The sequence below is a fragment of the Pelobates fuscus genome, chromosome 2 (assembly GCF_036172605.1).
Source record: "Pelobates fuscus isolate aPelFus1 chromosome 2, aPelFus1.pri, whole genome shotgun sequence".
Taxonomy (NCBI): Eukaryota; Metazoa; Chordata; class Amphibia; order Anura; family Pelobatidae; genus Pelobates; species Pelobates fuscus.
Window position 1 is genome coordinate 225,314,633 of NC_086318.1, and position 16,746 is coordinate 225,331,378.

Here is a 16,746-nt window from a genome sequence, read left to right on the forward strand (position 1 = left end):
CTAGCTTTTTTTGCATTTGTCCTGGGCTAGCTACAGAGACCATGCAGCCAGTCAATAGGTCCAAAGACTCTGTCACTAGGATCCCTAAACAAATCAACACAGGAAACAAAGTTCCAAAAGGGACTAACATTAATACTAATACTACTTCTATATTTTTACTCCACAACAGCCCATATGCTCATTACATGTAACTTATGGTGACAACAATAAAAAAACAATTAATCAAATTATATGGGGAAACACACAATAACACAAAACATTTAGCAATAAACAAATACATTATACACACCCTGCACCGAAAATGGGCACTGAGAGACATAGACATAGGAGTAGTCCAGGGTCCTAGATAACGTGTACGTCTGCATCTCCTGGTGATTATGAGATGCAGACTGCACTCTTTGGGACCTAATAGTACCTATCACACGTCCATCAGACCTACTCACCAGTGGGACCTGGATAATGTCACAAACCATTATCTAGATTTGAATATTTATAACTACTACAATTTTCTTTAACAGTCTTCAAACACAATACTTATAATTCTGAATTCTTCACTCCTTTTAATTTTATAATGCAAGAAATAAGGATTTGCTATTGTAGCGGAATGCAGTGAGCCTGTCCTGCAAAATGCCTGTGTGACTGTGTTCGTATATGTTTTCCCTATGTTGAAATTGCTATTCGTTTGTGTATTATGTGAATTGTATGGTATTCGGTAGTTTCCATCCGTACTATATACTTATGGAAACTACCGAACGGAGGGACCACCCCAGAGAGAAGTGTGCCAGCTATTAAAGTTCACATTCTTTCCAACCGCAAGTTAACCGGCTCATTAACATTGTATCTGGGTGGCCGCCATTCGGCATGCGTACACGTGGCGGCGGCCATCTTACGCATGAAAATCCCAGCGGTGTTTGGTCGTCGAGTGCCTGGAACTCAAATCGGACACTCAAACAACCAAACACCGCTGAGACCTCCAGAGCTCCGTAACTGCCGAACGGAGAAACATAACGAATCCCCATTCGGTAGTAATAAAGTACCGAATGAGGGAATCACTATCCAGGTGAATGTAAATGTGGATGGCAATTATAAATGTCTGTTTTAACTGCCGAACGGAGACCGACCGCAGGGCCCATTCTCATGGAACCCTTTTCGGATACCAACTCGTGTGCGGTCGGTCAAACTTCACCTGCCTGTAACTACCGAACCCCTGGTCCGATCTGGGTGAATTTTGGATATTATATTCACCCAGATCAGGGCTACCTAGCGGTACCCTGATATTAAGGATATGTGATGGTTTAGGGGTACATCCAAGTTTGGGGTAAAGTACTGTACAACTTAAGGGGATTATGACTCACTCTGAGGGGAGGAGATGTGTGGGAGGTAACGAGAATGGTATTGGTTACTGTCCTAATTACTGTAGTTCCCTCCCTTGCATGGGAGCAGGCTTTATAAGAAACCTTGGAATAAACGATTGTCAGTTCTACTCCTGAAACTGTGTGTCGTCCAGTTATTGGGAGTGCTGTGGGGATTTCGCTGTACCTTTTTACCTGCTGGAAACTCTGCTGTGGATTTACTAATGACTTGTTCCTGAGCCTTCCTTGGATCTAAAGTGGAGAATAGCTGCGAGAAATCAGCTCTCCGCTACATTGGTTGGCAGCGCTGGGATCCAGACTCACAGAGGAACAAGGATTAATGGAGATTGATCTTTCTACGCTAAAGAGAACCACATTGAAAGACCTTCTGGAAGCGAAAGGTGTTTCTGCCAGCAGCAAATCCAAAGCAACGCTTATCACCGAAGTAATGGCAGAGTACAGAGCAGAAGAGGTCCAGGCCACGGAACAAAGACCTGAAACAGAACAGGAGGAGTTCCAAAGGCATTTACAATTCAGACTGGCCTTTTATGGGGAAAACCCACCAACAGAGATCATCTCTAAAACAATGACAGAGGTGCAGGAGTTTGTAATGAGAAACAGGAGACCACAAACACCGGAAAGAAGTGCAGCAGGAGCTGTGGCACAAGAGGGTAAGCCTAAAATTCCCTATCAAGCGTTTAAAACGTATGTGGAAGCAGAGGAGGATATAGATGCCTTCCTCCAAGATTTTGAGAGACTATGTACGCTGCATAATATACCAAGGGAAGAATGGGTACCCATATTGGCAGGACGGCTGTCAGGAAGGGCAGCTGAAGCCTACCGCACTGTGCCTGATATCGAAATCGGGAACTATAGCCGGGTAAAAGAAATTATCCTGGCCCGGTACGCAATAACAGCAGAGGCATACCGGAGGCGCTTCAGAGAATTGAAAAAGGCGGACAAAGATTCGCACGCAGAGTGGGCTTGCCGACTAGAAAGGGCAGCTCTTGGGTGGATGCAGTCGAGTAAAGCGCGGTCCATGGAGGACTTGTTACAAATGCTGCTGTTGGAGCAGTTTTATGAGGGGATATCCTCAGAGCTACAGGAATGGGTGAGGGATCGTAACCCCATCACCCTCACCGAGGCTGCCAAAAAGGCAGATGATTTTATGGACGCTCGCAGACAAACCAAAGCAGTGAGTACCAAACCTGTCATGCGACCACTAGGGGGGAACTCCTTCTCTCCTAACCCTCAACCCCCACCAAGGCAACTTCCTCCACCAGCACCAGCAGCAGCGCAGCAGAGATACCGCACACCTGCTTCTGTGCAATGCCACCGATGCCAGAAGTGGGGACATTACCAGCGAGATTGTCCGCAGTCCAGGGAACGCAACACCTGGATCCGACCAGGACCTCCACCACCACCACCAAGAGCAGCAGCGCATCATTACCAGGACGAGGTACCACTTCCCTACAGCTCTGCCGTTCCAGTCACGACTGTGGAACAGTGGGAAGTGCTACATGAGGCCAACCCCTTACAGGCACAGGCGGATAACCGCCAGCACCATAGGCAGACCGTATATCTGGAAGGGAAGCCTATGCAGGGGCTCAGAGACTCGGGAGCCACTATCACCCTGGTGCAAAGCCATTTGGTTTCGGACAAAGCCAAACTGAATAAGACTGTGGCTGTCAGGGTTGCAGGGGGAGCCGTGTATCGGCTAGACACAGCCAGGGTACATTTGCATTGGGGTGCGGGGTTCGGGAATGTGGAAGTGGGATTAATGCCGCAATTACCTGCTGAGGTGGTCCTGGGGAATGATCTGGGCAAACTCACCTCCGCATTTGAACCACAAACTACTGAAGAAGCACACCCAGTAGTCACCAGGCAACAGGCCCGCACCCAACAAAACAACGCACTGCCGGAGGTCCAGGTAAGAGATCCCTCCCCTTCCCTAGACTGTATCCCTTGGGCCCCTCCTGATGAGTTTGTAGCCGAGGTAACCACTGACCCTACCTTACAGGTATACCGAGACAAGGTCACCTCTATCCAACCGGGGGCAGAGGGGGAAAGATTTGTATGGGACAGACAGTTATTGTACCGGGAAACAAGTAAACAGATAGATGGGTCAGACCCCATTGCTACAAGACAGCTGGTGGTACCTCAGAGGTACCGAACCGAATTACTCCGGATAGCGCACGATATTCCGCTATCCGGACATTTGGGGGTCAGCCGTACCAGATATCGATTGACCCAAAGTTTCTTCTGGCCAGGGATTAGCCAGGAGGTACGCAGGTACTGTAATACCTGCGACACGTGCCAGAGGGTGGGAAAGAGGGGGGATAAGCGTAAGGCGAGGCTGCACCCCCTACCCATAATTGAGGAACCCTTTCATAGGGTTGCCGTAGATATTGTAGGCCCCTTCCGGAAACCTAGCCCCTCGGGCAAACGGTACATCCTGACCGTAGTGGACTATGCCACTCGCTACCCCGAGGCGGTACTTTAACGAATATACATGCCGAGATGGTGGCTGAGGCGCTGATGCAGATTTTCTCCCAGATGGGGTTACCCAGGGAGATCATCTCGGATCAGGGCACTCAGTTCACGGCAGAGGTTACCCAACAACTCTGGAAGTTCTGTAAAATTAAGCCTATAATTAGTGCTCCGTACCACCCCCAGACTAATGGGCTCTGCGAACGGTTCAATGGCACCTTAAAACAGATGCTCCGAACCTTCGCCGAGACTCACCGAGACTGGGAAAAATTCCTGCCACACTTACTGTTTGCGTACAGGGAGGTGCCGCAGGAATCTACAGGATTTTCCCACTTTGAACTGCTATTTGGGAGGAGGGTAAGGGGACCCCTAGACTTGATTAGAGAGCACTGGGAGGGAGATCGTAGCGTGGACGGTACCCCTATTGTACCATATGTGTTGGCCCTCCGAGATCGCCTGGAAGCACTCACCAAGACGGTAAAGGAAAACCTACAGGCAGCTCAGACGCGTCAGCGCACCTGGTACGATAGGGGCGCCAGGGACCGCAGCTTTCAGGTCGGACAGAAAGTTTTAATTTTAAAACCTGTCCGACACGATAAGCTACAGGCCGCCTGGCAAGGCCCTTATAAAGTGGTAGAACAACGATGTGACACCACGTATATAATTGGCCACTGCGCAGGGAATGGGGGGCGACGCATGATCCATGTGAACATGCTGAAACCTTACCAGGAACGTTCAGAGGAGGTGACAGCTATCTGCGCCCCCACCTCTGAAGAGAGCGACAGCCTACCCCTCCCCGATCTGTTAGAAGATGGACAGCTGGCTGGAGATCTAGGAGCAGTCGTATTGGGGGATCGGTTGAGCCCACAGGAGCGTATCGAGGTACAACAACTACTGCAGGAAAAGCAGGAGACCTTTTCTAATGTACCTGGATACACCCCTCTGGCTACCCACCGAGTAGACACCCCAGGTCAACTTCCCATGCGCCAGACCCCATACCGCATCCCTGAAGCGGTCCGGGAGAATATGCGCAAAGAGATTGAGGAGATGATACAGTTAGGAGTGATTGAGCCCTCAGATAGTCCCTGGGCATCTCCAGTGGTCCTCGTACCAAAGCGGGACGGCACGACCCGTTTTTGCGTGGACTACAGGAGACTGAATGAGAAGACCGTATCCGACGCATACCCGATGCCTAGGATCGATGAGTTACTAGACCGGATGGCCAGGGGACAATACCTTACCACGATTGATCTGTGCAAAGGGTATTGGCAGATTCCCTTGGCCCCGGAAGCCATCCCTAAGTCCGCCTTTGTCACCCCATTCGGCCTGTACCAATTTAAGGTCATGCCGTTTGGGATGAAAAACGCGCCGGCTACCTTCCAGCGGATGGTGGACCGCCTCCTAGATGGGTTCCAAGACTATACCTGCGCATATCTCGATGATATTGCCATATTTAGCGATACCTGGCAGGAACACTTGGCCTATATAGGAGCGGTTCTAGACAGGATCAGGGAGTCTGGTTTGACCCTAGAACCAGCTAAATGTAGTATTGGGATGGCCGAGGTACAGTACCTGGGCCACAGAGTGGGCTGTGGTAAGCAGAAGCCGGAGCCCGCCAAAGTAGAGGCAGTATCACAGTGGCCTACCCCGACAACTAAAACCCAGGTGTTAGCCTTCCTAGGGACAGCAGGGTATTACCGGAAATTTGTCCCCAATTATAGTGCCCTGACCAAACCCCTCACGGACCTGACCCGTAAAAACCTTCCCCGCCAAGTAACCTGGACCCCGGAGTGTGAGCAGGCATTCCAACACTTGAAAGATGCACTTGTTAATGCCCCTGTCTTGGCCGCTCCCAATCCAACTAAACGTTTTCTTGTTCACACAGACGCTTCTATGTTTGGATTGGGGGCAGTATTAAGCCAAGTCGGGGCCGATGGCGGAGAACATCCAGTGGCTTACATCAGTCGCAAACTTTTACCCCGGGAAGTAAGCTACGCCGCCATCGAGAAGGAATGCCTGGCTGTGGTGTGGGCCTTGAAGAAATTGCAACCCTATTTGTATGGACAGGCTTTTTCGCTGCTCACGGATCACAACCCGTTAGTCTGGCTGAACCGGGTGGCTGGGGACAATGCCAGGCTGCTGCGCTGGAGTTTGGCGCTGCAGCCTTTTGACTTTAACATTCAATACCGCCCGGGTAAGCAAAATGGAAACGCCGACGGGTTGTCGCGACAAACTGATCTGGAAAAATGATCCGTGAGCACCCCGGTCATCCCCAAGCCGATCCGTGTGGGATCAGACTGTGTATGCCGGCTTGTGGGAAAGGGGGAGCAGTGTAGCGGAATGCAGTGAGCCTGTCCTGCAAAATGCCTGTGTGACTGTGTTCGTATATGTTTTCCCTATGTTGAAATTGCTATTCGTTTGTGTATTATGTGAATTGTATGGTATTCGGTAGTTTCCATCCGTACTATATACTTATGGAAACTACCGAACGGAGGGACCACCCCAGAGAGAAGTGTGCCAGCTATTAAAGTTCACATTCTTTCCAACCGCAAGTTAACCGGCTCATTAACATTGTATCTGGGTGGCCGCCATTCGGCATGCGTACACGTGGCGGCGGCCATCTTACGCATGAAAATCCCAGCGGTGTTTGGTCGTCGAGTGCCTGGAACTCAAATCGGACACTCAAACAACCAAACACCGCTGAGACCTCCAGAGCTCCGTAACTGCCGAACGGAGAAACATAACGAATCCCCATTCGGTAGTAATAAAGTACCGAATGAGGGAATCACTATCCAGGTGAATGTAAATGTGGATGGCAATTATAAATGTCTGTTTTAACTGCCGAACGGAGACCGACCGCAGGGCCCATTCTCATGGAACCCTTTTCGGATACCAACTCGTGTGCGGTCGGTCAAACTTCACCTGCCTGTAACTACCGAACCCCTGGTCCGATCTGGGTGAATTTTGGATATTATATTCACCCAGATCAGGGCTACCTAGCGGTACCCTGATATTAAGGATATGTGATGGTTTAGGGGTACATCCAAGTTTGGGGTAAAGTACTGTACAACTTAAGGGGATTATGACTCACTCTGAGGGGAGGAGATGTGTGGGAGGTAACGAGAATGGTATTGGTTACTGTCCTAATTACTGTAGTTCCCTCCCTTGCATGGGAGCAGGCTTTATAAGAAACCTTGGAATAAACGATTGTCAGTTCTACTCCTGAAACTGTGTGTCGTCCAGTTATTGGGAGTGCTGTGGGGATTTCGCTGTACCTTTTTACCTGCTGGAAACTCTGCTGTGGATTTACTAATGACTTGTTCCTGAGCCTTCCTTGGATCTAAAGTGGAGAATAGCTGCGAGAAATCAGCTCTCCGCTACAGCTATTTTAAAATTACAAACCCTACTGTTAAAGGGACATTATAGGGGGCTGAGCCAGCACCCGAGCGGGATAGTCGCAGATCACTGCAGCTCCGTGCACTGGATCGTAACCGGCCACCCGGAGATGCAATAAACCGACTCACCGAGCGGTACAGATGGCACACAGGCTCCCCACAACATGGGGGAAAAGAACAAAAAACAACAGACAGATCCAAGAGCGGGATCCGGAGATATCGGGGCTTTTCTCCACGCAGCCTTGCAGCAGGTACCTCCCAAGATGGCGCCCGAGGCCTATGCCTCACAATCCTCGGATGAGGATAGCAGTTACACAGAGCCCTCCACCCTGACTCGAGTGCGACGGCCACCCCAGGGACCCCAGGATGAGGGGGACTCAGCACCCTCCACCAAAGCGGATATAAAAGCCCTGGTGAAGGAAATAAAGACCATGTTCCAAGCGGACATAGCGCTTGTGAGGGAAGACGTAGGTGGCGGCGGCGGAAGAAGGCATAAGGGGTACTACCCTAGCACAAAACGCCACGGATGCTGCATTAAACTCCCTGCGCAAACAATGTGCCGATCAACAAGCCCAATTAGCCGACATTGAAGACAGGCATAAGGCACGGAATCTAAGAGTCCGGGGAGTACCGGAGACAATTTCTGGCACCGAACTGCCTCATTACTGCCGCAGGCTCATAGCCACGCTGCTGACACCACGGCAAGCTAAGCAAGTAACCATAGATTCCTGCTTCGGACTCTCCGTGGCACCTTCCATGCCGCGTGTTGGAGTCTGTGATGTACTGATCAGATTCGTGAGAGACTCAGACCAGGGAATACTAATGGGGGCCACAAGAGGCTCTCCCACGGTGCAGTTCGAAGAAGCGCAACTAGCCTTTTACAGAGACTATTCCAGACACACCATACAATGGAGGAAATCTTTTCGCCAGGTCACGCAACTTCTATGGGAACAAGCCATCCCATACAAGTGGGGACCACGCCGACTGCAAGTGGACAAGGCTGGCACGATACACAAGCTAACACATTCATCGGAAATACCAACCTTCCTACGATCGCTAGGCATACAGGCGCAGACGACCCAAGAAATAGCCCAACCATCCTGGACTGTCGCAGATCGTGCCCAGAGGAGAGGCTCTGCAGATGGCTGCCCTACCTACCTGATATGAGCACAGCTGCGCAGGTTCCATGTACTTTTACCTGTTACAACAACAGGTGCATTAATAGTTCCCAAAGATGTTAATTTCTTTATGACCTCCCCCCACTGGCTCCGACAGCTACTGTCCAAATTACCCGGTTAAGTTAATCTCCCCCCCCCCCCCCCATTACGTACTATGTGTGTGGAAAAACAGTTTTTTGTGTTTTTTTTTTCAAAATTCTTTATTTTCAAGATTTTCAACTGTTAATGCGGGATACAGAATAAAAAAGGGGAGGGGTACAAGTACAATCCTCATATTTGGGTGAGTTACGATTTGGCGTTTGAGGATTGGGGATAAAGAGACTGAGATAGTTGTGGTTGGTGTATCGGATGTCATTAGCGATAGTCTCTTGCGTTGACGTTGGCTGTTGATCTCTGGGATGTCAAGGAGGTGGGCTGTAAGTCAGTGGCCGTGTATATGGGCTAGTACCTTGTACGTCTAGGGGGTTACAGGGGCGGGTAGGGTGGTTGGAAGGCAGGGGGTTGCACTTACGTTCGTAGGTCACTATGGTCTCCATGAGGCCAGTACCTCACGGCGTGGTGCGGGGTTGGTTGCGGTGGATGGGCCTTAAGCTGTCTGAGTCAGTGATCTGTGGTGGGCGCTTCGGGTCAGGGGGAGTGTGGGTCTCGTGGTGAGAGTTAGGGGGAGAGGGGGGTGGGGGTGTTCGCCCTGTAGGTTTCGGGTGATGAGGGGTCGGTGTTGTGGGGGGGGCCGTGTTGCCGTTGTTTCCAATTGAGAGTCAGCAGTTGTGTGAGGGGGGGGGGTTGAGGTGTCAGTTTGGATTGGGAATAATATTGATGGTTCGATTGCCAGTAGTCTGGCGAAGACGTTTGGGGGTTAGGGAAGGTCTGAGAAGTGATATCTTGGAGGGGTCGTGGGGGAGGGGATCGGGGCGACTGTCTTCCGGAGTTGGGAGGATTTAGGGGTGGGTCAGTCTATATATGACCCAGGGATCGAATATTTTGTTGTGGTGGTGGGTTGTGTCGTGGAGTAGGGCCGATAGATTGTCCATCTCCCTGGCTTCCTCTATTTTCTTGATGGTTGTGTCCAGGGTGGGAATGTGTTTGTTGCCCCATTGTTCGGCGATTGTGCGTCGCGTGGCTAAGGCGATCTTGGCGAGTAGTTTGTTTTGTGCCCTAAATAGGGGGGTATGGGGTTTGGATAGTAGCCAGACCCATGGGTCTAGTGGAATCTCAGTGTGTAGGAGAGCTGATGTTAGGTCTGCCACTTTTGTCCAGAGTTGTGTTATGTGTGGGCAATGCCACCAGGCGTGAATATAGGTGCCCTGAGACCCGCAGCCCTTCCAGCATTCGTCAGTGGTCGAGCATTTCATCTGTTTCAACCTTAGGGGCGTCAGGTACCATCGGAGGAGCGTTTTATAGGCCTGTTCCCTGTTGTTTACGCATATGGTAAGGGAAGCAGTCGCCTCCCATATTGCCGTATTGCCGACCAGTCTGACGGGTCATTGGGGGGGCCAATGTCCCTTTCCAACGCTTTGGTGTATGCGAGTGCTTCTGTCGGGGAGGAGGAGTTTAGTTGGAGGTAGATGAAGGAGATTTGGCCTTTGCGTATCGGAGAGTGTAAGCGTGAAAAACAGTTTTAAACTCGATAGCTACTCACACACTCGGCTAGCGAGCTATGTGGCTAGCGAGCCACATCACAAGGCGTTGGTTTCAATGTATGCTCCGCCAAGGTCCAGAAAGACCCAAGCCAGACACCTACCCTCCCAGATGTGCCCTTCGCCAAAAGGCACATTAATATACCCCCACTCAGTGTATCTTGGTTTTATGCTGCCCTAGGCAGGACAAAACTCAGGCGCCCCCCCCCACACCCACACCCAACCTTTACCCCGCCCCGCATTCTAAATAAACACACACACACACATTCACTGAAAGATACGCATACACTAGCTAACAGAAACACACACTCGCTAACAGAAACACACACACACTAACAGACACACTCACACTCACTAACAGACACACACTAACAGACACACACTCACTCACTAGCAGACACAAACTAGCAGACACACACACCCACTAACATACACACACACTCACAGGCAAACACACACTAACAGACACACACACACAGTCAGACACACACACACACACACACACAGAGGCAAACACACTAACAGAAACACACTAACAGAAACACACTAACAGAAACACACTAACAGAAACACACACACTCACTAACAGACACACACACTCACTCACTAACAGACACACACTCACTAACAGACACACTCACACTAACAGACACACACACACTCACACTCACTAACAGACACACACACTCACTCACTGACACACACACACTCACACTCACACACAGACACACACACACTCACACTAACAGACACACACATACTCACTAACAGACACACACACACTCACTCACACACACACACACTCACACTCACTAACAGACACTCACACTCACTCACATTAACACTTTTTTTTTTTAACCCCCCCAGCCTCCTTACCTTTGGGAATGCTGGGGGGGGTCATCTTTCTCCCTGGTGGTCCAGTGGCTGCTGTGCGGTCGGGCGGCGCTGGTGGGCGGCTGGCGAGGGAGCACTTCCTCTGAGCTGTCTGCTCAGCTCCCTCGCGCGCCCCACAGTGAGGCTGGGAGGCGGAGCCGTAATATGACATCATATTCCGGCTCCCAGCCTCACTCTGCGGCGCACGAGGGAGCTGAGCAGACAGCTCAGAGGAAGTGCTCCCTCGCCAGCCGCCCTCCTGCCAGTGCCGCCCGACCGCCCAGCAGCCCAGCATGTCTGTTAGCCACAAGGCTAACAAGACATTTGCCTTGGGCATTTGGGGGCGGCTTTTTTTGCCGCCCCCTGGAAAATGCCGCCCAAGGCAAATGCCTTGTTTGCCTCGCGGCTAATACGCCCCTGCCCCCACTAAAGCGTATGGGCAGTGACAGCGCTAAGCGAGCGCCTCCCAGCACCATACCCACCCCCCACAGATGTGCCCTTTATTAATGCCGAGCGCAACCTCTTACCAATGTGCTAATGGGCACCCACCGCAATAAACATGCGCCCCCCGGCACAACACTAATCCCCACCTGGAACTTGCGAGAGAGGGCGATCAAGGCTATCACACATTTAAAAATTGGATAGTTCCCGCAAACATGTTATAATTGTTATTCAGACTAATGTTATGTATTCAAAGTTATGCTAACATGTGAAATTGTAACCACCATGCTTTATCCACAAAAATGAAGAATAAAAAAAAGGGACATTATAGTCACCAGAACAACTACAGCTTAATGTAGTTGTTCTAGTGAGTATAATAGCTCCATTCAGGAATTTTCATGTAAATACTGCCTTTTCAGAGAAAAGGCAGTGTTTACATTGCCCCTAGGGACAACTCCAAGTGGCTACTCCTTAGATGGCCACTGGAGGGGCTTCCTGGCTCAGGGCTGTACAGTAAGAATCTTTGCCGTTCAGTGTCCCCACGCTCTGCATGGAGACGCAGAATTTTCCTCATAGAGATGCATTGATTCAATGCATCACTATGAGGAGGTCCTGATTGGTCAAAACGGCATTTGGCCCCGTCCCATACCGATTTTAGGTAATCCAATGCTTTCCCTCTGGGAAAGCATTGGATTGGCTAAAAAGTGGCCATTTTGATGATGTCACAAATGGTGGCGGAGCCAGCACCAGCAGACTCACGCCACGCTGGAAATAAGGTGAGTTTTAAACTTTTATGGGAGGGCTAAGGGAGGGGGCAAGCCACCTAAATGATGGGTTTAGCACTACAGGGTCAGGAATCCATGTTTGTGTTCCTGACCCTATAGTGATGCTTGAAGCTAATGCCATACTATTGTTTCTAGGTTGTCAGATTTGTTAATTTTGGCAAAATGTAGATAATATTTTTGTATACCTTATGGCTCATGCAATATGGATGTAATACATTTATTATGCAATGCAGGTGCAGTTCACTGTCTGAGGCATCAAAACTGTAGCATTTTACAACTATAGACACATATGTCAGAAGAAAACACTGTGGACCAAAAAGTAATATTTTGTTCCAAGTATTTAGAACTAAAACTTGAAACATGCACTCACCTTTATGTCTCTATGAATTTGTTTTTTAGAATGAATGTATGCAACTCCATCCACTATCTGCCGAAAAATTTCAAGACTTCTGTTTTTTTCAATTGTCTTCATATCTCTGATCCAGGTCTTCAAAGTACCATTATCACATAACTCCATTTTTATAAAAAGCCATGTTTGTGTGCTACCAGTTTCACTACAAATAAATAAAATTTTCTTAGAATTTAAAGAACTGTCATAATCTTTTGTAAAAAAAAAAAAAGCTTGCATGGTTTGCCAGAAGCTAGGGGAAACATGTGGATGTGGTGGGGTAAATGATATTAGGTAGAGTATATGCAGTTAAATTAAAAAGGAAAAAAGTTATTGAGGTGACATTGAAAACATGTATTTTCTCTAGGGGGAAAAGAAAAATTGGATAAGAAAAAAATGTTAGCAGAATTACAAATTCTAGTCAGGAGAATTAACATATATATATATATATATATATATATATATATATATATATATATATATATATATATATATATATATTTATTTATTTTTTAAATAGGACAAATACCAGGGAGGGAGAGATTAGGCAGTTGTTGTTGACAGAATCTTGCCTTTTTCCAAGTTCTCTGTATTTTAAGCACACCAGCATTATTTTTGTAAATGTCACAAATTATTATATATAAAATCCTATGTTTAGTAACACTTTCACTGCTAAATTATTTTAATGTAAAAATGAATGTAGCCATTCTTTCAAACATGATGCAAAAAAACAATAAACCTTCAGCTGCGACCCCTGCGACTGCGGTATGTACCACTGGCTCTGTCTGGTAAAAACAAACCAAAAGCCTTTGGAGGCTTTGAAGATTGACAGGTCTTTGATGAATAGGTATCATAAAGATAACCCAGATGACGTAAAACGCATCACAAAATTCAGTTAACCCATTATACAAAATAGTAAATGGACCCCCTGACAAGAATTTTCCGTGATGTAATTGCGCCATCTACTGACCAAAATCTAGATGATAGTCTGTAGGGAAGACACGCCCACCTTACTCTATTGGCCACTGTCAACTAGTGACGTATAGAGAAATTCTCCTTTAAAAATTAACGACAAAAGGAGAGAGACAGACTCTCTGGGAATGAGATATCCAACATCTAAGATCTGACATCTGGAGCAGAAATGAGGACACACCTAACATCTATGGGCTAACATTTAAGATCTGACATCTGGAGCCAAAACCTGGACACACCTAACTATTTGTATCTTTTCCAACTAACACTTAACTTTAAAATTCTTTAAAAATCAGAACTCTGAAAACTTTCCTATTTCCCACAATTCTCATCATACTTGCATTCACAATTCCCAAGACATATCTTCAAGTCTGATAGAAACTCTACAACAGAACAGGTAATTATGCTGGTTTTATTTAATTCAATTAAATAATTTGACTAAAAACAGAAATATATCTGGGTGAAGGAAGTCAGGTTTTTAAATGAGAAATCATAATTAGCTAAGGAATATATGGTTATAAAAATCCATTCCTGCAGGTGGAATAATTAAACAATATATTCACTGGTAATTTGCCAAAATTTAGAATACTGAACTTTACCCAGAGATATTGACTTATCTGAATTAGGATAGTCATCTTTAACTAGGGAAGTTAAAATTCTGCAAACGTAAAAATCTGGTTAAAATTATTACTATTGGATGGACATAGGAATGGTCAAATTATCTGGTATGAGAAATATTATATTTGTAAAAATTGCAATATAAAAGGATATCTTGCCTATGAGAATTTTAGCCAGCAGTGAATGAGTTAATTCAGAGATTTGACTGTCAGTCAAAGTTTTTATTACTTTACGCTGTGCTGCTGTGAGATGCTGTGTTCTGTGTTAAGGAATGTTTAGCAAGCTGATTTCAAAGTAAAGCGTCCTGTCAAAAATCTTGTTGAAATTTGCATCAATGTGGATAAAAGAAAATATTGCTCTTATTATCTAAACTGTGTTAAAACGGTTTCCAATTGTATATTTATGTAATACTAATTATTCACTGAATATTATCACGCAAGTTACATATTATTATTAATTATTGTCACAATAAATTATATTTTTATAATTAGTTTGTGAAATAAAAAAACTCTAATAAAACGTACTCCAGGATCTATGAGTTAAAAATAGTGGGTAATTCTCAGCTTAAATCAATAATCAAGGGGGAACAATGCCAAGATACCAATTTTGATATAATAAAAATTATTAAATTAATTTTTGATAATTTTTATGAGAATATTCTTTTTAATATTTATCACCCCATAAATATCCTCACAACAGATGAGGTTAGCAGTTATTGAATTTTTTTTTACTTTTTTATGGATTAAAGAGTGCTTTACTTATTTAAGCATGAAGATGTCATCTAATCCTGAAAAAGGGTTTGAGATTAATTTGTTATCACTAATTAAGGACATCTTAACTTTAAAAATTGAAAAAAATTAGAGATTTCTTGGTGGTGCAGGATTTATACAGTCAAGGCATATGTCTTTCTTAAATTGATGTATTTGCTGGGTTTGAATGTCCCTCTTAACTGGCTTAAGCTAATTCAATCCTCTTTTTCTAAGTTTATTTGGGTAGGAAAAATAGTGTAATACAGTTCATTTTGCAGTTCTGTTTATCTGCCTGTTTTTAGGGATCAAATTATTTTTTCCTCTCCTTTTTTCTCCACTCTTCTTCCCTGTCATCTCCCCTCTCTGTTACAGGAAGAAAGCTTTACATTTGTTACGTGAAGAGTACAGGAGAGAGGAGAATACTGGTGTTATTTCTTGCCTTGGTTTGTTATTATTTAACCATCAAAAAAAAAAGAGAAAAGATTAAAACAAAACAAAAAAAGGCCAGCAAAAGAGAGAGAGAACACATGAAAGATGTGTAACTTTGTTGTGATAATTATTAAGTTATCGTTTCCATTGTACTTATCCATTTGTCCGAGTCTTCTATTTGAGTATATATTTCCTAAGTTCACCAGTATACCCCTTTTCATTTTTGCCTGCCATATGACTTGTGTTAATTCTTGAATGCATGGGATTTTCCCTGTTTTCCAATTTTGTGCTAGAAGAAGTTTAGCTGCCGTAATGATATGTAACGTTAACATAAATACTTTTTTTTGTCATTTTAGGCCAACTCAGGTTTAACAGGACCACTTCCGGCTTGAAGACTAGTTTCATTTCCATTATCTGATATATTACATTGATTACATCTTTCCCAAAAAAATTTATGGGTACACATTACCACCAAATGTGGATCAAATTGCCTGTCATTGACATTGCATTTCCAACACCTATCGGGTGACTCTGGAAAGATGTTTTTTAAACGTTTCGGTGTTAGGTACCATCTGTTTGAAAGTTTCAATTTTGTTTCCATAAGGTTTAGGCAATGTATATATTTGTATAATTTATTTAGAGAACTTATCCACTGTTCTTCTTCTATATGTACTTGTAGCTCTTTGTGATCCGCGGTGGTTGTGGCGGATGTGGGGGGGTAGCTTTAATGCATTCAGTTCTCGGTGCTGTTGCGCGTGGCCTCCGCCATCTTAGGTTTAGCACCTGTTAAGGTTAAGAACACCTACCCAATTCCCCTTATTTCTGAACTATTTGACAGGCTCAAAGGTGCCAGAGCATTCACCAAACTCGACCTTAGGAGCGCATATAACTTAGTCAGAATTAAGGATGGGCATGAGTGGAAGACAGCGTTCAATACCAGAATGGGACATTATGAGTATCTGGTTATGCCATTTGGTTTGTGCAATGCTCCAGCGGTATTTCAAGATCTAATCAACGATGTCCTCAGAGAATACCACCACACGTTCGTGTTGGTGTACCCGGACAATATTCTCATTTATTCTCTAGACCATGGGTCGTCAACCTGGTCCTTACCGCCCACTAGTGGGCTTTTTAGGTTTCCTGGTGGGCTGTAGGGATTTTATAATTTTGAAAGATTGGGCGGGTGCGAGCCGGCGGTACCCCTGCGGTACCGCCATCACCACTTGCGGCCCCGGCCCGTGCGGCAAACTACCGGGGCCGCATATGGAGGGGTCCATCGGGTGGCCCATGCTGTCAGGCCCCCCGATGGATGTGGATTGCAAGGAGGCCCGGTCAGCTCTGGGCGCTTTAACAGCGGGACCGGGCCCCCTGTGATTACATCACACGCTGGAAGGAAGTGACTGCACGTCACTCCTCCCAGCTAACACACAGACCGCGCG

The 16,746-nt window shown here is 46.4% G+C and overlaps 1 protein-coding gene across 1 annotated transcript in view; it reads right to left on the reverse strand.

Annotated features, from left to right (window-relative positions):
- LOC134587098 (interferon-induced, double-stranded RNA-activated protein kinase-like) overlaps positions 1–16,746 on the reverse strand; it is a 159,703-nt gene that overhangs the window by 35,725 nt on the left and 107,232 nt on the right. The window contains exon 13 of the mRNA XM_063443220.1: positions 12,522–12,705. Coding sequence (XP_063299290.1) covers positions 12,522–12,705 — 184 coding nt within the window. The remainder of the gene's footprint in view (positions 1–12,521; positions 12,706–16,746) is intronic.